We start from the raw sequence: 26814 nt of genomic DNA, 5'->3' as shown, positions 1-26814 counted from the left end.
ACTCCAATACTCTTGCCTGGAGACAGACAGTCTTGCTTGGCTATAGTCCATGGTGTCATAAAGAGTCAGACACAACTGAGCACACACACACACACACACACACACACACACACAACTACATTAGAACACAGGGCCTGGCTCTCACCTCTGGAAAAAGGTAAGTCTTCAGCAACAAACGGAGAGGAATTAGAGCCATCTGGACACTGATTAAGGGCTTCCCTGGCAGCTCAGATGGTAAAGCGTCTGTCTGCAATGCGGGAGACCTGGGTTCGATCCCTGAGTTGGGAAGATCCCCTGGAGAAGGCAATGGCAACCCACTCCAGTACCCTTGCCTGGAAAATCCCATGGACAGAGGAGCCTGGTAGGCTACAGTCCATGGGGTCGCAAAGAGTCGGACACAACGGACATTGATTAAGACCCAATGCTTTATACCAGTATTTCTGTTCCCCCCAAATGTGTATGTTGAACTCCTGTCTCTAACATGATGGAATTAGGAGGTGGGGCCTCCTAGAGGTGATTAGGCCACAAAGGTGGACCTGGGTGAGGAGGTTAGTGCCCATATAGGAAGAGACAGCAGAGAGCTGGCTTCTCTCCCTGCTCCACCAAGTGAGGGTTCCTGGGGAAGGGAGCTGCCCACCAGCCGGGAAGCAGGCTCTCTCCAGATGTCGGATCTGCTGGAGCCTTGATGTGGGACTTCCCAGCCTCCAAAAATACGTGTTTAAAATGCGAGAAATAAATGTTTATTGTTTTAGCCACCCAGTCTATGATATTTTTGTTCCATCAGCCCAATCTGAGATACCTGATTATGATGGAAACTCAGAAGTGAGTAGAGATTTGAAAACATTTCAGTTGAATTTCACTAAATCCAAGAACCAAACTGTATGAGATACTATTTTTCCTTTTTCCATTATTTCTTCCACCTGAAATAGTTCCCTTGGGCAATAAAGAAAAAAAAATGTAGGAAGTCTGTTTAGAACACTTATCCTTTAAGCTAACTGGCTTGAGAATACCGTACACTTTCCAGGATTATAACCAAATATAAAGTGGCCCTGCAGCTGGGTGTGGTCAGCCAGGCAGAAGCAATGCAAGGCATTTCTTGGGAGCACAGCCCTCCCTTGGTACCCGGGATCGGTAGGGGATTGGTATCAGGATTCCCCTTAGAGAGTCAAATCCTCAGATACTCGAATCCTTTGCATATGATGGCTAAGAACAGTCGGCCCCCATATGGGCAGGTTTCACAGCCCTCTGGACACAAAGGGCTGACTGCACCCTAAGAGGAGAGGTTCAGGTGAGGTCCAGGCCAGGGAAGAGCCCTGGACTGCATCTAACCTCTTCATTTCTGAGGCAAACCTGGCAGGGAGCTCAGCCCATCTGTGCCTCAACTTCCTCTTCTGTATAATGGACAGGCAGTGAAGGGGCTGGAAGCTGACTTTCTATGTTGTCTCTGGGTCCCCTCTCTTATTCCCAGCCCACCTTATGCTCTCCCCACCTGAAACCCCCTTGGGTCAGTACGTGCAGACTCAGCCCTCACCTCCTAGACAACTCTGTCCAAGGCCACTGGCTCAGGGAAGCTCCCAAGACCGGGCCTGAACTAGCGCCTGCTCAGTCCTCCCTGGGCAGCTCTGTCTGGGTGGTTTTCTCTCTGCACCCCACGCCTGCCCTCTTCCCCCCAGGATGTGAGGTCCACAGGGGTGATGGATGTTGGGTGAGGAGTGAGGGGATGATGCCCTGGCACAGTCTCACCCGGAGAGGGGCTGCAACCCCAAATGCTGCAGATGGCTGTCCAATGAATGAATCGCTCACAAATCTGAGTCACAAACTTCAAGGAAGCACAGCCCACCATCCAAACAAAGTGAACAAATGTGAACTGAAGAAATACAACACCCTGGGTGTCGGCAACAGGGGTCACTGAGGCAGGACCCAACTGCCTGCCTGCGGAACTCACCGGAGGCTTGCTCCTCTCCTCGGCTGGGACTGGCTTCTGTGGCCAGAACCTGTGTGCACCATTCTCGTAGCCTCTCAGATGCTGAGGGAATAAAGTTAATTAGAGCAATTACTGAATCAATGACCAGAAATGACAGCTATGCTCACTGCCGCAAGCATACTGTCTTCATGAAAATGCTACCCAGGGAAAATAAGGCAAATGTTTAAAACAAAACAAAGGCTGCTCAGTTTATTCTCAAGACTCCAGACCCTCAGAATAACAGAGGGTAAAAGTGAAATCCTTTCCTGAAGAATCATCCAAGACTGAAGAACATTGCTGTTGTTCAATCGCAAACTCATGTCCAACCCTTTGCGACCCCATGGACTGCAGCCAGCCAGGCTCCGCTGTCCGTAGGATTTCCCAGGCAAGAATACTGGAGTGGGGTGCCATTCCCTTCTCCAGGGGATCTTCCTGCCGAGGAAGTGGATCCCCATTTCCTGCATTGGCAGGTCAATTCTTTACCACTGCACCACTTGGGAGGCCCCTAATCAGCTATACTCCAACTGTTTTTGTTCAGTCACTCAGTTTTGTCTGACTCTTTGCAGCCTCACAGACTGCAGCACACCAGGCTCCTCTGTGCTTCACTATCTCCCAGAGTCTGTTCAAATTCATGTCCATTGAGTTGGTGATGCCATCCAACCATCTCACTCTCTGCTGCTCCCTTCTCCTTTTGCCCTCAATCTTTCCCAGCATCACGATCTTTTCCAATGAGCTGGCTCTTCACATCAGGTGGCCAAAGTATTTGAGCTTCAGCATCAGTCTTTCCAATGAATATTCATGGTTGATTTCCTTTAGGATTGACTGGCTTGATCTCCACGCAGTCCAAGTGACTCTCAAGAGTCTTCTGAAGCATCATAATTTGAAAACCACAGTTCTTTGGCTCTCAGCCTTCTTTATGGTCCAGTTCTCACATCCATACACGACTACTGGAAAAACCATAGCTTTGATTATTCGGGCCTTTGTCGGCAAAGTGATAAGACCGAAGAATAAAAAAACGTAAAAATGCTGGTTAAGGCAACTTAACTTTTATGAATGGCTTTGACATTTTTAAGACTGAAAGGCCTTCAGAAATAATATAGGCCAATGTTTTTCTCTAACAAGTGAAAAAAAAAGAGACCTTCCTACACCAGCAGATTCAGAAGGAAGAAAACACTCTCCACATAGGCTTGTTGGACAAGATACAGCTCAGTCACCCGGGTTATGGTGTGTAAGTGTATGTGTGTGTATGTGTGTGTATACAGTAAATATGTTTTAATTTCTCTTGGTTCCCAGGTGGCATCAGTGGTAAAGAATCCACCTGCAATGCAGGAGACCTGGGATCTGTCCCTGGATTGGGAAGATCCTCTGGAGGAGAACGTGGCAACCCACTCCAGTATTCTTGCCTGGAAAATTCCACGGACAGAGGAGCCTGGTGGGCTACAGTTCACGGGGTCGCAAAGAGTCAGTCACAACTGGGGGCACATGCGCCACAGGGCACTTAATTTCTGTTAGCTGCACCCGGGAGTGAAATTGCTGGGTCATCTGGTAACGCTATGCTTAACGTTTTGAGGAACTGCCAGACTGTTTTACAACGTGGTTGCACCATTTTAATATCCTCACCAGCAGTGTATGAGTATTCCAATCTGTTATTATCTTCTTGATTCAGCCAGTGCAATGAGTATGAAGTCGTATCTCATTATGGTTTGGATTACATTTCCTTGATGACTCACGACATTAAACAGCTTTTCATGTGTTTATTCGCCATTTATTTATCTTCTTTGGAGAAACACCTCTTCAGATTCTTTTAGCCCTTTTAAACTAGGTTGTCTTTCTATTACTGAGTTCTAAGTGTTCTTTATATACTTCAGTTCAGTTCAGTTCAGTTCAGTCACTCAGTCGTGTCCAACTCTTTGTGACCCCATGGACTGTAGCATTCCAGGCTTCCCTGTCCATCACTAACTCCCAGAGCTTGCTCAAACTCATGTCCATCGAGTCAGTGATGCCATCCAACCATCTCATCCTCTGTCGTCCCCTTCTCCTTCCACCTTCAATCTTTCCCAGCATCAGGATCTTTTCCAACAAGTCAGTTCTTTACATCAGGTGGCCAAAGTATTGGAGTTTCAGCATCAGTCCTTCCAATGAACATTCTGGATTGATTTCCTTTAGGATGGTTCCTGAAGAACTATGGACAGAGGTTCGTGACATTGTATAGGAGGCAGTGATTAAGACCATCCCAAAGAAAAGGAAATGCAAAAACGCAAAATGGTTGTCTGAGGAGGCCTTACAAACGGCTGAGAAAAGAAGAGCTAAAGGCAAAGGAGAAACAGAACGATACACTCTTCTGAATGCAGAGTTCTTTACCTAATCTAGATACAAGTCTATGATCAGATACACGATTCGTGCATGTTTTCTACCATTCTTTGGGTTGTATTTTCACTTTCTTAATGGTATCCTCTAAAGCCTAGAAGTTTTAAATTCAGTGAAGTCCAATTTATCTGTTTTTACCTCCATGCTTTGTGGTTTTGGTGTCATATCTAAGGAGGCTGGCTTAATCCAAGATCATGAAGATTTCCTCCTGTATTTTCTTCTAAGAGTTTTATAGTTTTCGCTCTCACCTTTAGGTCTTTGGGGCTTCCCTGATAGCTCAGTTGGTAAAGAATCCGCCTGCAATGCAGGAGACCCTGGTTCAGTTCCTGGGTCGGGAAGATCCCCTGGAGAAAGGAAAGGCTACCCTCTCCAGTACTTCTGGATTTCCCTTGTGGCTCAGCTGGTAAAGAATCTGCCTGCAATGTGGGAGGCCTGGGTTCGATCCCTGGGTTAGGAAGATCCCCTGGAGAAGGGAACGGCTACGCATTCCAGTATTCTGGCCTGGAGAATTCCATGGACTGGATAGTCTATGGGTTCCCAAAGAGTTGGATACGACTGAGTGACTTTCACTTTAGGTCTTTAATCCATTTTAATTTTGTGTATGGTATGAAGAAGTGCTCCAAATTCATTCTTTGAATGTGGCTATCCAGCTGTCTCAGCACCATGTATTAAAAAGACTATCTTTTTCCCATTGAATGGTCTTGGCACCTTTGTCGAAAAACAATTGACCATACACATGAGGGTTTGTTTCTGGACTCAGTTCTCGTCTATCGATCTATATGTTTAACCTTATAATAGTAACATAGACAGAGCCTTAATTAGAGCAGCTTTGTAGTAAGTTTTGAAATCGGGATGTGTGAGTCCAGCTTCGTTCTTTTTCAGGATTCTTTTGGCTAGTCTAGATTCCTTGAATTTTCATAAGAAATCAAGGATAAATTTATCAATTTTTTCCAAGAAGCCAGCTGGGGTTTTGATATAGATTACACACAATCAGTAGGTCCATCTAGGGAAATACTTCTATCTTGACAATATTCACTGAGTCTTCCTGGCCATGAATACAGGATGTATTTTCATTTCTTAGGCCTTCAACTTCTTTCAACAATGTTTTGTAGTTTTCAATGTATATCAGTCTTGTCCTTCCTTGGTTAAATTTATTTCTGAGTATTTCATTCCTTTTGCTGTTACTGTCAATAAAATTGCCTTCTTAATTTCATTTTTGGATTGTTCATTGCTACTGTATAGAAATACAACTGACTTTTATATGCTGATTTTGTATCTTGCAATCTTGCTAATTTTTTAATTAGTTTGAATAGGTTTTTGGTGGATTCCTTGGGATTTCCTATAGACAAGATCACATTGTCTACAAAGAGGCACTTTTGACTTATTCTGCATGCCTCTAATTTCATTTTCTTGTTCAGATGCTCTGGCTAGAACTTCTGTATGTTAGCTAGAAATGGTGAGAGCAGTCATCCTTGTTCTGTTCCTGGCGTTACAGGGAAAGCATCCCATCGTTCATCACGAAGTGCGATGTTAGCTGCGGGTTTTCATCGATGCCCTTCATCTGGTTGAGGCAAGTCTCTTCTAGAGTGTTTCATCATTAAGGGATGCTGGATTTTGTTGAAGGCTTTCTCTGCTTCTATTGAAATGACCCCAGAGTTTCTGGTCCTTTATTCTATTGAGGTAAATATTACATTAATTGATGTTCAGGTGTTAAACCAGGTGTGAGGAGATCAACCCTGGGATTTCTTTGGAAGGAATGATGCTAAAGCTGAAGCTCCAGTACTTTGGCCACCTCATGTGAAGAGCTGACTCATTGGAAAAGACTCTGATGCTGGGAGGGATTGAGGGCAGGAGGAGAAGGGGACGACCGAGGATGAGATGGCTGGACGGCATCACGGACTCGATGGACACGTGTCTGAGTGAACTCCGGGAGTTGGTGATGGACAGGGAGGCCTGGCATGCTGCGATTCATGGGGTCGCAAAGAGTCGGACACGACTGAGCGACTGAACTGAACTGAACTGATACTGGAATAAATCCCATTGAATCATGATGCTTAACCCTTTTCATATGCTGCTGGATTAGTATTCTGTTAAGTTTTGCATCTACACTCATGAGAGAACTTGGTCTGCAGTTTTCTGTTCTTGTGATATCTTGTTTTCTTATATTACAGGATAATATAGAATAAGCGGGGAGTGTTCTCTTTTATTTCTTTGGATGAGTTTGTGAATAGCTGGTATTAATTCTCTGAATGTTTGTCAGAATTCACCAGTGAAGTCCTCTAGTCCTGGGGTTTTCTTTGTATTAACATTAAAACTTTTCGTTAATAATTCAGTTTCTTTCCTTGTTATAGGTCTATTCAGATTCTCTCTCGAGTCAGTTCTGGCAATTTATATTTTTCTAGGGATTTTCCCATTTATTCTAAACTATCTAACTTGTTAGTATACAGTTGTCCATAGAATTCCTTTATGCTTCTTTCTATAAAGTTGGTAGTAACATCCCCTCTCTCATTCCAGATTTTGGTAATGTGAATCTTCTGTCTTTTTCCTGATCAGTCTAAAGGAGTCTCCATTTTATAGATCTTTTCAAAGAACCAACTTTTGACTTATGGTCAAAAAATGTTGCCTCCCAGTTTCAATAAACAAAGAATGTTGCTGCCACCAAGCCATCAGCCACTACAGCCCCCTTCTAAGGTGTGCCCTGAGGGGTTTCAGGAAGATGAAAAAGGATCTTAGCCATAGATAGCTAAGATAGCTAGGATGCTTATCTAAGGAATAATTTAATGAGCCCAGCCTCCTGCATCCTACCGTACAGACACGGGCAATAAAGTAATTTTCTTGAGATGTCTGGTTTTTTGTGATTAGCAATAATCTTCTGAAGTATGTTGCTTTTTTTTTTTCAGCAAAAGCTCCTATCCATTCTGGCCCCTCCCTTACCTCTTTGGAACACTTCCTCAGAGCCACTGACAGGCTTCAGTCCTCAGTGAGTTCTCTGAATAAAACATCACTCACAACTTACAGGTTGTGTGTTTTTTCTGTCGACAAGTTTAACTGATTTCCCCTATTGTTTTTCTATTCTTTTCTGTTGTTGTTTGTTTGTTTTTAATAAAAGAGTCCTTATGGGACTTCCCTGGTGGTCCAGTGGTTAAGAGTCTGCCTTGCAATGCAGGGGACATGAGTTCAATCCCTGGTGGGGGAACTAAGACCCCACATGACAAAAAGCAACTAAGCCTGCAAGCCACAACTTCTGAGATCACATGACTCAAGAAGATTCTGGAATCTGCAACTAAAACTCAGAGCAGCCAAACAAACAAATTTTAAAAAATTTAAAATAAGTTAAAAAAAAGAATCCTTATATTTTATAAACACACACTGAAGTAGTCAGAGACAAAATGTTATAATATGGTGACCAATATTTGCATACAAAATAAACTCTGAGGAGAAGGGGGGCGGTCTTAGAAGGGGTACTGATACCAGGAGATGAGCGGGTAAAGGGTACATGCACACTCATTACACTATTCTTTCTACTTTCTCACGTGTTTTAAAATTTCTGTAACAAAATCTTTAAAGAACTGGAAAAATAAAAACTGCATGCTGAAAAGAAGACCTTTGGATGGGAAATTCCCAGGACGGGGCTGTGCCCGGAAGTCAGCACCTGTGAAAGGCCTTGCACGTGCAGCTTGGCACAGAGCTCTGCTCATGATGAGGGGCAGGTGCGAAGGGGCAGAGCAGATAGGGAAGCAGCCCAGCCCAGCCCCAGTCCCTGGCCTCTGCGGCCCCTCAGGAGGCCCTCTCTTCCCCCCACCCATGGGTCTCCCCAGGGCCCTACAAGAAGTGAGCACAATTCCTGTGGGAAAGAGAACTTTGGGACTGTTGTAGAATCTGAAGAAATGTCTCCAGAAATCAGTCCAGTCTCTCCCTCTGACCGAATCCCTTTGAGAGTTGGAAAGAGGAAGGGGAGCCCCGATTCCCCGTGAGACCTGGAGAAGCTGGCACCCCAGGGGCTCCTCGAGCTGTCAGGGGGACTGAGCCAGGGAAATGACGCAGCTTCAGCCCAGGTCACACGCACAAGCGCAGGAATGCCTCCGGCACAGGGATGCTCTTCCATAATGTCTGAGCTGTGCACAAGGCCGATCACACACGAGGACAGCGATGCTCACTGCCATTATAAGTGATCTTTTCCTAAAACTGCCAATATTTTGAGGGTGGGACTGGTGTGCACATTTGTTACCCACTGACAGGACAGACAGGGTCAGGCTGGTGACAGTGACCAGACACGGCCCTGGAAGGCTCGAGAAGCAGAGAGCGTGTCCTTACCGTGGCGGGGGAGGACGAGCAGGCGATGTCCTTCGGATCTGAAACACCAAACAGGAACAGTGTGAATCAGGGCTGGGTGCTTCCTCCAACACAAGAAATTAAACCAGAACAAGGCATCATCTGACACTTTTACTAAATAAACAACCATTAAAAAAAAAAAACAGACAATGCGCGAGGGAGCCTGTCTGGTGGGGTGAGGGCAGAGGTTGGCTATCCCTGCACAAACCCGCGTGTACACACCCCTTCCCTCACTCAGGCCCTGAGACTGCCTGATCCCTGCGCACTGAAGCTGGGAGAACAGGCAAGCAGTGCCAGCAAACGCAGGTCATCATGAATCTGAAGCCCGCTTTGCAGAACAGAAAATAATAGTTCACAAACAGAAACAAGCAGAGCATACGTGTACTGTGGAGACCAGCCTTGTCAGACATATTTAAAGGATAAGTGTCAGAAGGAAACAAAACATGACCAGGAGATCTGAGCAGTGGGACTCTGATAACATTTAGGATGAGTCATTTAATGTTATGGGATGAATAAGAAGGAAAGATTAGTGGGCACAAAATACCTATCTTGAAATAGAACAAAATGCCTTTTACTGAAATGCAAGGAGGTATGAAATAAGTCATATTTTATAGCAAGCAAAGAAAAATCTAAACATGAAGATTCATCCCTGCCCTTTGGAGACCTCTCCTCCTCACTGTGAATTCTGTATCTGGATTAGGCACGGACCAAACTTGCCCATTGCAGCTTCCCTAGTGGCTCTTCCAGTGAAGAATCTGCCTGCAACGCAGGAGACCGGGCTTCGATCCCTGGGTCGGGAAGATCCCCTGGAGGAGGGCATGGCAACCCACTCCAGTATTCTTGCCTGGAGAATCCCATGGACAGAGGAGCCTGGTGGGCTATAGTCCATGGGTTCACAAAGAGTCGGACATGTCTGAGTGACTGACACTTTCACTTTTCAAACCTCCCCATTGGCAGGAACACCTGCTCATCCAGGAAGAGCAAAGTTCTCCCAGCATCCACAGATCAACAGTCCTTAAAGACTACATCCCTTCTGGATCTGGTCATGGGTCACAGGACCCACCGCAACGCCGCTCAGACCTGGACTTGTAATCTGTCAATAACACGACATTTGATGTAGTCTTCTGTCTCAAAAATCTGATCTGTGTCCTGACTTCTAACTGGTGGAACAGTTCTCAGAGCATTCTAAGACACGCTTCCCAGATAATAGCAACCCTCAAATTTGGCTCAAATAAAACTTTCCAATTCTTTCTTAAATCTACTGATTAATTTTTCATTGATGGAGGGAAAGACATGAAAAGGAACAAATCCAGAAGCTAGGCTTTTTTCATTTTCCTAATATAAGACCATGTCCATGTGATCTGGGAACGAGAGCTGAGCTTATTGCCCTGAGTAGCCTTGGGAAGCAAACCCTACTTCTTGAGAATCCAGAAAGCTACCTTTCAACAGCTCTGCTCCCCCACCACCACTCAGAACCTGGGTTTTTTTATAAACAGATGGTGAGACAGTTTCACTGCCTTGAAACACAAACTGAGCCACAGGACTTTAAACTTCCCACAGCGGAGTTCCCTCCTGCAAGACACAGAGGGGGACATAGTATAGGGGTTCCTGGACCACATGCGATCCTGGGCTGCAGGCTCCTCTTGGCTCACCCTCTGCTGAGGGTAGGCCCAGGGAACCCTGGTGGGCCTGGCGGTTCTGGGGATATGCACTGACATCAGCTCCTCTCAACCCCCAGCTTTCCCGCGCCCATAGTGTGAGCCCCTGGGGCAGTCCCAGTGGCTCATCCCTATGGGCATGGCCAGTCCCCAGGGTGCATTTTTCCTGGGCTTTCACCTGTAGGACATTGGCACATGTGACCCTTGGTTGGGATATGTCTGAGGGCACCTTCCCAGGCAGCCCTAGTGGGACCAGAGGACAGGGTGCCTACGGGGCCCTTGGGCCCAGCCCTGGGCAGGAAGGATGAGCAGGGACGGCCTGTCCTTTACTGCTGGCCGCAAGAAAGGACACAGCTGCAGCTTTGCCAGCCAGCCCTGAGTCAGGGATCAGGGACGATGAGGGGGCAGAAATAAATCACCAAGATGCACGTGGACCTGATCTTTCCTCTCTGCAGGTGGTCTGCCCTTGGACACAGGGTGTGCTTACAGCTGCCTCCTGTCATTCGTACAAACGCCACGTCCTTGTTACAAGAAAGAATACAGTACCGATCCCTTTGACAGAAAGCACCCCGTGGTCTTCTGTTCTGCTGCAGAGGACAACCAGCAGCCTGTTAGAGTGACAGTGTCGACAGTGGACTCGGCTCACAGGTGACAGCGGGACCAGGAGGGAAAGACTCATTTGTGAGCACCTGGCTCTCTGCATGCAAGACTGCATGTAAGGAGACCCAGCATCAACCAGACGAATGTGATGAAAGAAGGGGAGGGGGCCTCTGTGGCTGGGACTTCAGCCCCACAGCACCTGCCCCCAGCCTGCAGCACCCCAGGACCCCTGTTAATCTTCAGGGAGGGGGGACACGAGTGCTCAGTGTGCCCCAAGTCAGTGCAAATACCTCTCCCAGCAACACCTTAGGGCCTTGGGGAAGCTGGGCAGGTGCATTTCATCCCAGAGTGGGCTGGGGGTGGGAGGCGGGAAGGGGTGCAAAGCCCCTGGGTCACCATAGAAACAGGAGAGGGGGTGAGAGGACGGTGCATAGGTAGGAAAGTACCTCTGGGAGAACCCCCTCCCCCAATCACTGCCAGACAGACCCTCTCAGCATCTCCCAGGCCCTCAGAAACCACAGAAGCTGCGGCTCTGGGGAGGATGCTCAAAGACGAAATCAGGACTTCCTTGTTTTTGGAAAACCTGTCCCACCCTGGATGACTGAGCCCCAGCCAGGCCAGCGAACAAGCTCCCATCCACTGCCACACACTCCGTCCCTCACCACCTCGCCTCTTTCCCCCAGAACCGCCCCTTTGTCAGTTAAGGAGGAGAATAAAAGCCACTGTGGACTCTGGACGCTGGGCAGAGTGACTCATGGGGGCCCGTGAGTCACTGTCCAGGTGAAGGCGTGGAAGGAGCCCCGGCAGAGTCCAGGTGACCCGGCACCAGGTGCTGGCGAGACAGCCTGGAGGAAAACAGGCGATGTGGTGGCCTTTCCTGGAACCTCGGTGACATGTAAGCTACAGCTGACTTCACAGGTCTGCAAGGAGGCTCCCCCGCCCATAAGCTGTTTAACGATTCACTTGTTCGGGCCATTTCAAGATGCTGCTAAAAGCTTACTCAGCCCCCTGAGAAAACAGTGAAACTGGGAGGTGAGCAGCACCCCCACTGTTTGCATGGGGTTGGGGGGCAGCTAGGGTTGGGTGTGGCAGGGCGGTAATTCCTCATCTAACTTTCTGTCCTCACTGACAGGACAACATTGGCCTGAGAGCCTCCTGTGTGCTCCACTAAAAGGGTAGTTATTTTAAAAATGCAAAGCTTACCATTAGAAACAAGAAAAAAGAAGTGAGAAACTTCATATGCCTTAATCTTCTGGACGATGAAACTGCTCTGAATGCAAAGCTGAGGCTGCAATTAATGTTCCACAGGGATGAAGTCATTTGACTCTAGAGCATCTCTACCTGGGGGCTGACAGTGGGGCACTGCCTAGTACCATATGATTTTATTTAGCTTTAAATCAAATTAAAGATGTAAACGCCAAATATAACTCATCAGAATAGCTTGTGGGATTAGAATACCCTGACATAAAGAGCTAAAGCAGCCCCTGCCTCTTTACGGTTAGTGTAACTGTTAGGATCCTTGTCCTGCCAATCATGATTTTTAAAATTACTTTCAAATGCAGTTAAAACAGAAGTCTGGTATTGAGTCCAGGATGGAACAAAGGATTGGATTTTCTGGTAGAACATTCTTGTCTAATTAAGATATATGAGCTTAAGTCATGCCATGGTTTTAAAACATTGTCAAGGATATATCTCATCGGAGAGCAAACAACTGGGAAGGCACGTTTCAGTTTGTGGCAGCAAGACTGGGGTGAGCGGGTACAGCTACATGGGCTGGGCAGTGAGCAATGCGGCCAGCGGAGGTAGACCACGTACGCCTGATGCTGCAGAGCCGGGGGACAAGGCGGGAGGAGTTTCAGCATCAGTTTACTCCAGAAATCAGGAAACAACAGAAAATCCAACCAGACCAGGAGAACAACGGCTCGTCAGGGAAGCCTGTACCTAATTAAGAAGGAAGTCTGCCTGGCCTGGGAGAGCCGGGCAACCGCATGCCTGCCCGGGACGAAGCCACAAGTCTCTTCTAAACTCATCCCCCAGAAGCCACCACCCACCCTGGGGAGGGGTCATCATCCATGGTACTTACGTTCGATGAGAAACAGAAAGCACAGGATCCCCATGGCAGCTACGATGGCCCCAGGCACAATGAAGGACAGGCCCCAGCACGTGGACACCCAGTAGCCAGCAATCAAGGAGCCCAGGATGTTGCCCACGGACGTGTGAGAGTTCCAGACTCCCATAATCAAACCTCGCCTGCAACACAGCAAGAAATGGCATGTGAGGTCTCAGGGATTCAGGGATTCAGTGGGTCAGCACGTGACCTCACAACAGTGCCTGCACCGTGCATGAGCTGATGTAGAAATAATTGGGGCTTCCCAGGTGGCACAGTGGTAAAGAGTCCACCTGCCAATGCAGGAGATGCGGGTTTGATTTCTGGGCCAGAAAGATCCCCTGGGGAAGGGAATGGCAACCCACTCCAGTATTCTCGCCTGGGAAATCCCATGGATAGAGGAGCCTGGAAGGCTACTGTCCACAAGGTTACAAAGAGTCAGACATGACTTAGCAACTGAGCACTCACCCAGAAATAAACAGGCGGTGCACACACCATCTCTGCAAGGCTCGGGACCAGCTGTTTATGAGACGGCTGTATCTTCACTTACTCTGGCTGTATAATTACATCGCTCTTAGCTTATTCATTTTATGATTAAAAGAGGAAAGCGCCCTTTTCCTGAAATTCTTGGAAAGCCTGAAATTTAAATTTGTGCCTTTGCAATTTAAATACAGGGCTTCCCTTGTGGCTCAGCTGGTAAAGAATCCTCCTGCAATGTGGGAGACCTGGGTTAGGAAGATCCCCTAGAGAAGGGAAAGTCTACCCACTCCAGTGTTCTGGCTTGGAGAATTCCATGAACTGCATAGCCCCTGAGATTGCAAATAGTTGGACACGACTGAGCAGTTTTTACTTCATTTCACTTCACTTCCCCTGTGGTGCTAATGGTAAAGAACTCGCTTGCAATGCAGGAGACATAAAGAAGTGGGTTAGATCCCTACATGGTGAAGGCCCCCTGGAATAGGGCATGACAACCCACTCCAGTGTTCTTGCATGGAGAATCCCCATGGACAGAGGAGCCCCGAGGGCTACAGTCCATAAAGTCACAAAGCATTGGACACAACTGAGCAACTTAGCAAGCGTGCAATCTGAATACAATCATCTGATGAAACATCTTGTTAACAAAAGTTCATGCTGATGAACCCGCCAGATGAACATGGCTAAATAAAGCTGGATGAGTGGGTTTCCTGTTTTAGCTTCCCTATGTTGTCCAGCATCTCCAATCACTTTCTAATCATGGTCCTGGCTGTGCTGTGTGTCACACGAACATTAGGATGGCCTCTGACTTCAGTCAGGTCCAGAAGTGAGTACGGCTCTGCTACCAGGTGCTGCGTGACCTTGACAGGACCTGCCAACACTTCCCTGTACCTTCCAGTCTGTGAATATGTAGCTTTTGCTTCCAAAGGCCTGGGGCAAGGCCCTGACTGATTTCTTCCAGGTTCCCGGGAGGCCAGGTAAAGCCCAGGCTGCTGGTGGGCTTGTGAGGGTGACTCAAACTCCTCCTTGCCCACAACGGGGGGCATCTCCTGGGACCAAGGCCCATCTGAATTTCAGATGCCCAAGTCCCAGAGGTTTCAAGCATCTTATCTCATAGAGTAGACAAAGGCGATTTTTCTGTAATCAATCTGAAGAAAAACTAAACATAAAGTGGTCTAGTTTTCATCAGAAGAATGAAAGCTGCTGGAAACAGGCTGCCTTCCTCACCTGCCTTTTCCAAACCAGTTCCCAAGGCAGGTGACAACGCTGGGCCAGCCGGTGGTCTGCACAAGCCCATTGATGATCTGCAACAGAGAGCAAAGGAGAGGACCACTGAGGGGGACATGCACACGGAGGGAGCCCATGCTCAGGGCTTGGGTGCACAGCCCGGACCTCACAGGAAGAAGGGGCGGAAACCCATTCAACGGGAGCTTCGATAGCCAAACCTGTATTTTAACTATATATATGTATATGTGTGCTCGGTTGCTCAATCATGTCCGACTGTTTGCCACCTCATGGACTGTAGCCTGCCAGGCTCCTCTGTCCATGGGATTTCCCAGGCAAGAATACTGGAGTGGGTTGCCATTTCCTACTCCAGGGGGTCTTCCCAACCTAGGAAATGAACTCAGGTCTCCTGCATTACAGGCACATTCTTTACCACTGAGCCACCAGGGAAGCCCTATATATATGTATATATATATTGGAGAAGGAAATGACAGCCCACTCCAGTATTCTTGCCTGGATAAGCCCATGGACAGAGGAGCCTGGTGGGCTCCAGTCCATAGGGTTGCAAAGAGTCAGACACGACTGAGCGACTGAGCACACATGTATATACCTTATTATGAGAGTAACGTGTGCCTACTATGAAAATTTTAGAATAAGCAGAGAGAAGAAAGAAAAGAAAATCTCTTGCTGAGAGATGAACAGCTTGGGGCCAAGCTGTCCCATGTCTTTCCAACCTAAAACTTTATAAAAAGAGAAAAACCTTCTCTGTTTTATAGAACTGTGATGAAACCACAAATGTAGCTTATAGATTGCACATTTTTCCTCCTTCCACCATCAAGAAGGTATGGATGCTAAGGCTCCACTGAAAAGAGCATAACCTTGACCTGGCAGCTGGAGAAACATTCTCCACTTGCCAAGAGCGCCCTGAGCTTTCGTTGGAAGAAGGGACTTAGAAAGTGTATCGGCAACTGGCTTTGCTTTCATCTCAGCGGCCTCAGGGGGCAGCTTTAGGGGACAACACAAAGCAAGGTCCAACCTCCAGTCTCCTCCAACCTCCGCAGGGAAGGACTGGCCTCCGGGAGGCGGCCTGGGAGCCGCTGGTCTGGTCTCAGGGGCCAATAGGCTCAGCCTTCCCTCCAGGAACGTGCTGCGACTCTGGGGAATTCTAATTTTCTGTATTACTATAAAGTGTATATCACTTTGGTAACAAAAACAGCCAAACTCTTTGAAGTCCTGTGGTGAAAGTTGTAAGAGCAAATTACATACAATTTGCCCCATGATCTTAGAACATCCTCCTGGGTTCTCTGGAGAGCCTCAGAAGTTGAGCATCATTGCTTTGAGTCCTTTTCCATGTCCAGTCAGTATTATCCACAGGGCTGCCGGCAGGGGCCGAGCCGAGTGCTCCAGGCAGCACTGGGCCTGCTTGAAGGGGCTGGCCGCATCCCCACTGACTGCCCCCAAGGCCTCTCAACCCTCTCCTCCCCTTGTCACACCACATCCCCCAACTCTGGAGAAGTCAAATCTGTGACAGGACAGAGCATCTCAAACGCATTCAAATGAAGGCAGAAGGACTCATAGGGCTTCATGCTCCAATCCCCCTGCTGGGGTAAAATCAAATAGGATTCTTTAAGTGGCAACTCCTGACATCAAGAAACACTTCGTGGCTGCTGGCATCTCAGAGCAGAGGAGAGAGAAGGGGCCGTGTGGTCCAGTGCTGACCTTGACTTCAGACAGGACACAGCTCTGCCGCCTCTCCCATGCTCCGCAGTCTTCTCTCTTGGCAGAGGTGACATGAACACCCCATCCAGCTCATGGTGGAAACCCAACATGTGGTGAGCCATGGACCAGACCTCACCTGAGTTATCACGTAGAACCCAAAACTGTGGATGTTGTAGAAGTACCCTACGCCAAACAGGGCAGTGAAGGCGCCACTGGCCAGCATCCCAAAGGTTAGGTAACACCGGATGGGGAGGCGCTCCCCTATTATGCCACTGAGGACGAGAAAAAAGAAAGACAAACATGAGCAAATGAACACGCCCATAACGTAAATGACCCAGCCATTCTTTCCGGATGCTTTCATGCTGTCCTCTGAGCTTTTAGAACTTGAAAGCACTTCAATTTCCAGGAAGTTTTAATGACAATTATTTCTCAATGGAGCATTTATTCTCCAGAAATCAGAGACATCCTTTAAGACTTTCTATTTAGAGTAGAAGTCACTGTCAAATAATAAAATTGAAACACTCTGACAGAAAGGATGACTGCCAGTGGAAGAAACCAAAAAACTTGTTCTGCTGGCTTAATCCTGTTTTATATAAAAAGAACAGCCAGGGAATATATAGTGTTTTAAAGTTGCAACTGTTGGATTGTAGACAGGTGGCAGGAAAAGGGACCACCTGGGACCTTGAGCAAGTTTCTCGACCCTCTGGCTAGCAGCAAGCCTGTGGATGAGCAGTGAAAGGGACTCTGCTGACGACCCTCCTGCCTCAACCACTGTGATCTGGTTTAAAGACCGACAGAGCCTTTTCTTTAAGGCAAAGCCTGAAACACGGGGGCAGAGCCTCTAGCTTCCTTCTAAACAACAGGATGACTCAATAAAGAGCTAATCTTTCGGGAGAACTGCTTCCTAGAGCTGCCTAGGTTCTCAGACAAGTAAATTTGGTTAAGCACCTGGCAGGTGGTGGGTGTGCAATAAAATAGCTCTGGTGCTTCTGGGGAGGGTGAAAGTTTCATACTAGGGCATATATATTTAACAGGTTTTTACCATCATCACACCATGCTGCCCAGTGCCATCGGAAATACTCTTTATTACTGCCCTGTAGGAAATGTCACCATGGAACAGCCTGATGTTGTCACTTATTAACTGAATAAAAAAGCTGGAGGGCAATCATTAACGATTATGAGCCTTTTCCACTCAACCCTATGGGTCTCATTTTCCTCCATGCAATCATTCTAGGAGTCAGATAAATATGAAATGTAATGAAGAATGACACCTGCCTCCCCTGGGAACAAACTCCAAAATTCTGGTCTTTCATCTCAAGAACCAATACCCTTGAGAGCTTTTCCTTTCGAATTTAGCAAAAAAAAAGAAAAGAAAGAAAATCTACCCAGTATCATGTAAGTGACCTTTTAAACATGAAAACAGAGGAAGTGATTTAAAATTATAAACAGCATTCAGGTCATTTTTCAAGCTGAGTAGAAACCTGATCACGTATAAACTCGAGAGCACCCTAGAGCTAAAGAAATTATCTACTTCATCTTGCTCACTTCAGAGAAGAGGAGCCATGTCCCTGGGGGGGCTGGCTGAGGTGTCCAAGGTCACAGACCAACTGCAGAGTCAGATGGGCCTCCAGAGAGTTGCTGCCATTGCTGGGCTTTCAAAAGTCCTCCAGCCTTGCTAGACAATACTGAGCCTCAATTTGGTCTCTGTTCAAAAGTATTTAAAGAAAAGACCTAACAGAAGGGGTAGCATTCCACATTTTATCAGGCTCCTACAGGTAATGAAAGCCTCACCACCCCTGATTGAAGCTGCCAGCATCGAGCTGGGTCAATGCAGGTGTCACTGGGTCTGATTTATCTATTAAACCAGCACCGTCCACATCACTAGGCTATGGGGTCACTGAAAGGCCACGCAAGGAAGCAGGCAAACCCTCGAGTCACGAGTCTACTGTGAATTTCAAGTTAGGTCATTATGAAATAAATAACAGTATTTCATAATAAAGTAATATTATTTCATAATAGCCTTTGTTGGCGAAGTGCATGAAGAACTATCTTTGCCAATAAATAAGCAATGATAAAACCACTTTATTCAAACCAGGCTTCTAAGCCTCAGCATCCCTGGCACCTTGGGTGGATAATTCTTTGTGGTGAGGGGCTGTCCTGGGTCCTGTCCCACACTTAGCAGCACCCGGGTCTCTGCCCACTCGATGCCAGCAGCGCCCTCCTTCTCCAGCTGAGAAAACCAGCAGTGGCTCCAGTCTCTCCCAGCTGAGAACCACGTTTAAACACTGTTTTCCAGTAACAGAAAGACACACTCAGCCTTTGGGTCTTTTTACATGATTGACTATTGGTGTCTAGGAAAACTGTAGTCTACAGGTCCTAAACATTCGACGCCAGAGTAGAATATGGCTGGTTGGCTGGTTACAGTCGAGGCCCTTGGGAACCTGAGGCTTACCCCGCCCTTCTTCGAGGCTGGGCTCGCGTTCTGTCCTGCGTCTGCTATTATTTGAGCTGCGCTCAGACAAGGCCTGCTGCTCTACAGATGTATAAGTTCAACACGGCATTTCAGCAGAAACTGCCTGTCTGGGCACCAGCCACCCAGCCCCCCACAGGGTCCTGAGCTGGGGGGTGGGGCCCAGGGCTGGATAATAACACAGTCCGGGTGGGTCTCAGCAAAGAAGGTAAACATTTATAGGGAAACCAGAGATCCTCAAAGCTCTAAAATCTCTCTATCTGAACAAAAGTCTCTTTGGACTAAAGGCCTTGGTCCCTATAAGCCTTTTCTTTTTTTTTTGTTAAACCTGGTTAGAATGACACAATAGCCATTTTTAACTGGCCAATCACATGTCCTATACCTGCTAACCTTTACCACCTTCTTAGGCCACTTCAGAACTGGATGAAGAACGAGGTAATGACGATCATATGTAACAGATGCTGGGAACACAGATGGGCCCTCTTCTGAGCATCCTACATATACTAACTTATTTAACTCTCATCACACAGAGTCGGACACGACTGAAGTGACTTAGCAGCAGCAGTAGCAGCACACCTCTGTGAGTTAAGAACTACTGGTTCCCCAGTTTTGTAAAGGGGAAACTGAGGCCCGAGGAGGTGCAGTGACTTGTCCAAAGCCACCTGAGCGAGTAGTCAAAGCCGGGATCAAATTCCAGCAACGTGTCCCTGGAGTCCACACCCTCAACTGCCCAGCAGGATGGCCTCTGGGAGGCAGGGGAGGCGCTGGTCCAGCTGAGCTAGGCATCCAGTGGATATGCCAGGCACACCCTGTGTGAACTGCTCTGATGCCAGGCAGGTTAGTAAACAGACGACAGTCCCTGAAACCAGAGGAGAGGGTGCTCTGCTGGGCTTGCTGAGTGGGGAGCTGCCGGCACCCTGCTCCAGAGTGACCAGGTCCCTGCAGGGTTCACCGTGCATCTGACCCTGGGCCAGGATAAGCCATCTGAGGACAGTCTGCCTGGTCAGCAGGACACCTGGGGTATGCGCTGGCTCCCACCTCACCTCATCTCTGAGAAGAGACGAGAGGACCACTGCCTGTGGACCGGGCTGGATCTTCAGCATGCCTGAGCCTTGCTCTGCACCCAGCGGACCAGCTGGGTCTCGTGGTCCCAGTCAGACCTACCTCAGGTACATGCCGATGGCGTACGCGCACAGGAAGGAGTAGTCCAGGGCTCCGAGCAGCTGTTGATAGTTGTCCTGATCTACATGGGTTGAGAAGCAATGGGAGAGCCAGAGTGTTGCTTAGCCTTCACTAAATGTCAGCGTACGTCCAGGAGAGGGGCAGTGAAATCCTGACTTCTGCTCGCTAGGGCTGGGTGGTGTCCTCAGGTGGTAACACAGAAAACGCAGCAATGGGAAATAAAGTTGCCACGTTGCAAAATTATCACTACATAAATATCCTCCCATCAGGTCAAATCCCAATCGCTGGGGTGAGCCTGTAGTTTACTCGTTCTGTTTCACGTTACCCTGGCTTTGCTTCAGCACCATCACCCCCCACTCCTGCCCCGGCCAGCACCCCAGCAAAGCTTTCTTGTTTCCCCCCACAGCTTATGCCCTGTCAGTCCTGACTTCCAGCTTGGACAAGTGCAGCCTGCAAATGACCTTCAGTAGGCATGCATGCTAAGTTGCTCCAGTTGTGTCCGACTCTTGGCGACCCTATGGACTGCCAGGCTTCTCTGTCCATGGGATTCTCCAGGCCAGAAAGAATACTGGAGTGGGTAGCCAAGCCCTCCTCCAGGGGATCTTCCCAACCCAGGGATCGAATTCATGTCTCATTATGTCTCCTGGTTTGCAGGAAGGTTCTTTACACTAACGCCACCTGGCAAGCCTGACCTTCAGTAGATCTAATCACTAACCCAGTGTTCCCCAACCTTTTGGGTACCTGGGACTGGTTTCATGGAAGATAATTTTCCCATGGACCAGGATAGGGGAATGGTTTCAGGATGATTCAAGCGCCTTACATTTATTGTGCCCTTTGTCTCTATTATTATTTTATCAGCTCCACCTCTGATCACCAGGCAGCAGATCCTGGAGGCTGGGAACCCCTGCACTAAGGGGCAACCCTGCACATGGGCACTGGAGACACAGCAGCAGCTGAAGGCGGGACGCTGGTTTGCTGGGAGGAGGGACCAGTTTGCAACTGGAGGTGTGGCTGCATGTATCCAAGGGCATCGTTACCGCTGCTAAGATCATCTGGGCCAGGGGAGCCAGGCCAGCCAGCCAGCTCTGGGGTCTCCACCTGTGGAGGAAGCCTTTGGGGTGAGCACGGGGGCGGGGGTGGGGGCTGGGGAACAGACGGAGAACTCACCGAACGGGGCCCAGCCACAGTCGGTCCCATTGTCTGGGAGCTGGTGAGCAGGGGCAGCTCTGGCTTTTTGGCTCTGGCTGCTGAATCCGACTTTCCCATCATTTGAAGCCGTGCAGTAGCTGTGCAATTCACCCTGGGACATCCGTGGGGTGGACAGAAGCCAGAGAGAGAGAGAGAACTCAGTGGGGTTCAGGGGTGCAGTATGGGGCAGCCATCCTAGGGTGACTGCATTCTCAGGGGATAAGGCACCCCTGGGTCAGTGTCTCTGCAGAATCCACTGCATGTCTGCTGATGAGGACCTTTCCTGAGCTCCCTAGCGCCCAGCCCCTCCTGAGCGGAGACACAGCCAGCACAGCCCGTACGGCCACCCAGAGACCACTGCTCAGAGCAGCCGGGCCGCACCCAGGACCACGTGCCCAAAACAGATGCATGGATCCATCCTGCTGTATTTATATCATTGAAACAAGCTTCAGGTCCACACGAGGCTGAATCTCAAAATAAGCCTTACACAGGGGAGCACACATGGGAGGACTCTGCTCATGAGCTCAGGAGGAGGGAGAAGAATCCAGGTGACATTGAGAGGATCGTGGTCACCTAGAAATGGTGGGGTAATGACGGGGGCCAGGCACAGGGAGCCCTTGAAAGCTGGACAGGGGCCAGACCTCAAATATTTGCCAGGCCAGACCCTGAGGTCTGTGGACTTTACTTTGTGCAAATTGTATCTCAAAAACATGCCTAAAACCAGCTCAGGGTGCTCCTTAGGGAGGACACGCACGTTCAAAAAGTGCCATATGGCAGCCCAAGCCATCGTGGTTTGGGGACCTGAAACAGGTGACTTGTTCCTTGAAACACAAGGAGTGGCAGACAGGACTCCACGCATCTGCCAGGCAGCGTGGGGATCACGCAGTGCCGCTCCCCAGACGGCCCCCGGCTCCCACTTCTTTCCTGCTGTGGGCTTTCTGGGGTTTTCGCTACACGTGGCTCAGATGAACCAATCAGTATGAGTGAGGGTAGAAGGGAGGTGTCCTCAAGGCCAGGGAGGTGGCCCTCAGGGGGAACAGCGGCCTGAGGGGCCAGGCCTGGGCGGATGTCAGGAAGGGGGCCCTGGCAGGGGCGTCTACCCCGGGGTCAAGACACACAGCAACAGGACCGCAGTGGGCTGGACCCCCGTCCGCCAGGTGCAGGCAGCCAGGAGGCCCATCCACCACCTGCGCTTCGTGGACACCCTGTCTCTTCAGAAGGGAGTCACCAAAGAGGCTGATGTCCTTTAAGAGGCCGCCTGGCCAGGGCCGTGGTTAGCCAGAGCGGACACCTCCTGATTTTACATGGACACACACCCCTGAGACCTGGCCTGGCACACAGGACGCAGCGACTCTGGCCACACGGCTTTGTCATCATCACTGGGCTCTCTTGCTATAATATAAACATGGCCGTAAAACTAGCCAAGGCTCTGCTTTCCAAACTGAAGGTGACACTCAGCAAAGAGCTTCTCTTAGCTGAGCTCATCCGCCCGGTAGTGGGGTGGGCAGCACCACCTCGGTGCCCTCGGGCCCCCTCGGGCCACTTGAGGGACAGGGCCTGGGGAGCCTGAAGCTCTGCCCTTCTCCGTGAAGCTGGATTCCAGCACCTCCCCGGCCACCCGATGCAAGCTTCTCCTGTCTTTGCCCTCAGGAGCGGGTGTGTTTGCCCACCTCCCCCTGATGCTTCTCTCGGAAGCCGTCAGGGCCAGGCCCAAGGTGCCACCGATGCTGTCTATTCACCTTTCACTGAAGGAGCCCCAGGCAGGATGCGAGGGTCCTGTAGGCGGTGTGCAAGGGAGGGACCTGTGAGCAAGGCTGATGTGGGGTTCCTAACACCTGCCTCTCATGGAAATCTGCAAAGAGGACCATTGTAGATGCAGCTCCCACGGCAGGTCCACACCCTCTTTCACCATCCACAGGGGATGGAAAGGATTAGAAAGCACCCATTTTTGTCTCATCAACAAGCGGGAGAGGGTTCCTGTTTTGGTTTGGTGTTGCTGGTCAGGGGCACAGCCTCTGAGCCAGGATCTGGGTGCTGCTGTTCCAGCTTCCAGCCTGGGCTGAGTCACAGGAGCTGAGCTCCCACCGCCCGTTACGGAGCCAGCACAGTGCAGCCCACCCCAGCACTGCTGTAAAGGTGAGCAGGTGGAGGTGTGTGTGGAGCGCTCCTCTTCCAGTGCTTGTCCTCAGAAGCACCCAGAAACTGGCTAAGCTGTGAGTTGGGGGTCCACCCACACTGAGGCAGCCTGATGCCTCCAGCTGCCCCTCCTCTCATTCTGCCCCTTCTCCCCCGGCTCTTTCACATGAGAAATGCAATCTCCACCCCACCCCATGGAAAGGCTGCAGCAAAAGCAACAAAAGGTTGAAGATTACTTGAGTATAATGAGTTCTGAGGATATTCCCGAAACTTGGTGCTTGCAGGAAGATAACGATTAATAAAACTAAGATTATTTTAGTTTGTAAAAACAAAACAAACTCACCAGGTGAACTGATTCTTATATCATAAAATCATTTGCGGGGGAGGGGTCGGCTAGCCTTCTGTTTTCATAAAGGCAGTCTCCTTTGCAAATTTTTTACACAGGAAATTAATCAAAACACAGCAGGCAGTTATTAAAAGTCAATCAATCAGAAGACAATGCGGCAGCTGAGAAATAAGAGTTGTGAGACGCCAGGGGAGGAGGAGCAGAATGGAACGTTCTTGGTACTTGGGGCTCATGACGATTTAATAAATGTCCATGAGATACGTAATGGAACGGGAACAGCAAAATAAACCACAAAACAAAATGAACTGCCACAGTGATTGGCAGGTGGGGGGGGTGGGGAGCAAGAGAAGACAGGTTATCAACTTGATGGAAGGAGGCAGAGAACAGCCATGACGTCACGAAGCCCTGTGTGCAGGGGAGGGGCAGGGACAAGCGTGGCTGCACATGCATTTGCCCATCAGCCATTTAGGCATAATCGCCTTTTATGTAAATGTACATTAATGAAGACCTTATGCTCCAAACTCTGAACCTGAACAACTACACCCTGAGAAACTATTTGCTCATTCATTCCAAAAACACAGGTTTGCTCTTGGGTTCTCTGGCCAAGGCCTCCTTGAAGCTGCTCATTCTAACGGAGGAGATAACCCAGGGGGAATCAGGAAGGGGTCCAGAAGATGCTGACAGCTGACAATGGGGTGGGGGGGGGGCAGGAATCACTCGGGGGACTCGGGCGTCATCAGGAGGATGGGGTTGTGTCAGCTTCATTCCACCTTTGGATCACACGTGGAGTTTAGTATGTGTGTGTACACAGATGCACGCATGTGCACATACAAGTGTGTACATCATCTATACCAAGTGCATATGTTTAGAAAACTTTCTAGAGCGCGTTAGGTTGTGTGGGCCCATTTATTCTAACTAGTCCTTCACGCTCCTTTTATAAAGCTCTGGGTTAAGAGAACTCTTGGAAGCAATATGCCGAAGCAGTCCTAGAAGAGAAGTGAAAGTTCTGGTGCCCGCTCTGCTCTGAGCACTGGTGTCCCACCAAATTCGTATGTTGAAACCTAACCCCCTGAGGTGATGGTGTTAGGAGGGGAGGCCTGTAGGAGCTGATTAGGTCATGAGGGTAGAGCCCTCATAAATGGGGTTATAGATAGTGAAGTCGCTCAGTTGTGTCCGACTCTTTGCGACCCCATGGACTGTAGCCTACCAGGCTCCTCTGTCCATGGGATTTTCCAGGCAATAGCACTGGAGTGGATTGCCATTTCCTTCTCCAGGGGATCTTCCCAACCCAGCAATCAAACCCGGGTCTCCTGCATTGTAGACAGACGCTTTACCATCTGAGCCACCAGGGAAGTCCATAAATGGGGTTAGTGCCCTTTTAAAGGGACCCCCATGCTACTCTAGCATGGAGACATATACATTACCCTACGTAAAGTAGACAACCAGTGGGAATTTGCTGTATGACTCATGGAGCTCAAACCAGTGCTCTGTGACAACCTGGAGGGGTGGGATATCGGAGGTGGGAGGGAGGTTCAAGAGGGAGGGAGCATATGTCTGATTCATGTTGATACAGGCAGAAACCAACAAAATATTGTAAAGCAGTTATCTTTCAATTAAAAATAAATAAGATTTTTTTAAAAAGGACCCCAGAGAGCTCCTTAACCTTCTAGCATATGATGATACAAGGTGGCTGTCTGCAGGCTGGAAGAAACCTATGATGCTGGCACCATGACTGGGGAAGTCCAGACTCCAGGACCACAAGCAAGAAACGTCTGCTCTTTACAGCCATCCAGTCTGTGGGGTTTTGTTACAGTGGCAAGAGTGGATGAGGTAGTGCTCAGAGCAGGGGGAAGAGACAAGCGGTGCCCCACTTACAGCAGCCCCTGGTGGTGGTCAGCTCGTCTGCGTCACGGGTGCCACATGAAGACACACACCTGCACATGCAGACACACACCCACTTACACAGGCGTTCAGAAACACACAGGGAGGCCTTGGGGTCACTGTCAATTTTTTAATGTGATCATTCTACATGGACTTATGTACACTTTCACTCTTCTTACTCAAAAATACCTCCGAGGAATTTTTCTGCGTCAACTGATTTTGCTCTAATTCATTTTTAAAGTAGTTGTACATATCAGAATATGAATTTACTATAATTTATTCAAACTTTCACCTGCTGATTAAGTTCACATAATAGCCCGGGTTTTTCCTCCCCCCTTTGCCCCCTTTTTTTTTTTTTATTGCCAATAAGGCTACAATAAAGATGCTTATGCCGATATTCCTAAGTGCTTTTATTTTTATGGACAAAGTTCCCAGAAGCAGGAACTGAAGGACAAGCATTTTTAATGTCAACAGGTGTTACCCAGACACTTTCCCAAAGGTTGCAGACCCTTCGCATGTCGCCAGGGCTGTCGCTGTCTTATTTGCTTTGCCCATCAGTGGGTATAAAGTGACGCACTGTTCCTTGAACTTGCACTTGCAAATACCAGCAAGCTTGCACACAGTTAGTACAGCTCCTGAAATTCAGATCCCTCGCCTGTGAACTGCCTCTTCAACCCCTCCGTCCATCGTTGCTTTGGGTTTCCCCACTTTACACCCCTAAAATGGATATGATCTTGTTCTTGGATTTGTACTTTTCATTTTTCACATTCAAACCCTTAATTCACCCATCTATTTTATATGACAGAGGTTCAATATTATGAAGCTTCCAGGTGAATCGCCACTTATTAGATGAATTATCCTTTCCCATCACCTCTGTCACCATTCTACCGCATTTCTACAGCATTCTCTATACTACTCTACTGACCTCCTTGTTTGTTTTCATGTAATACCATAATAATTGGATTATAGTGGCTTAAAAATGTTATCTTTTTCACACTTTGGTAATTAATTCCTGGACATTCTTTGCATACTGGAGTGGGCTGTTGTGCCTCCTCCAGGGGATCCTCTCACCCCAGGGCTTGAACCTGAGTCTCCAGATAGCAAGTTTCCCTCCAAAGCCTTGGTGAGCACTTCCAGTCCCTCGGGCTTTGTTTTCTGTCGGCCTCT

The 26814-nt window shown here is 48.7% G+C and overlaps 1 protein-coding gene across 4 annotated transcripts in view; it reads right to left on the bottom strand.

Annotated features, from left to right (window-relative positions):
- The window catches only part of SLC37A1 (solute carrier family 37 member 1), a 73067-nt gene that overhangs the window by 26340 nt on the left and 19913 nt on the right, over positions 1–26814 (bottom strand). For all 4 annotated transcript variants that reach the window (XM_018051713.1, XM_018051708.1, XM_018051716.1 and 1 more), the window contains exons 4-10: positions 21264–21396; positions 20079–20157; positions 16581–16716; positions 14729–14805; positions 13004–13170; positions 8645–8682; positions 1946–2026 (exon numbers count right to left, since the gene is read on the bottom strand). In XM_018051713.1, coding sequence (XP_017907202.1) covers positions 1946–2026; positions 8645–8682; positions 13004–13170; positions 14729–14805; positions 16581–16716; positions 20079–20157; positions 21264–21396 — 711 coding nt within the window. The remainder of the gene's footprint in view (positions 1–1945; positions 2027–8644; positions 8683–13003; positions 13171–14728; positions 14806–16580; positions 16717–20078; positions 20158–21263; positions 21397–26814) is intronic.

Source organism: Capra hircus, chromosome 1 (genome assembly GCF_001704415.2).
Source record: "Capra hircus breed San Clemente chromosome 1, ASM170441v1, whole genome shotgun sequence".
Taxonomy (NCBI): Eukaryota; Metazoa; Chordata; class Mammalia; order Artiodactyla; family Bovidae; genus Capra; species Capra hircus.
This window is presented reverse-complemented; position numbering and strand designations above follow the sequence as displayed.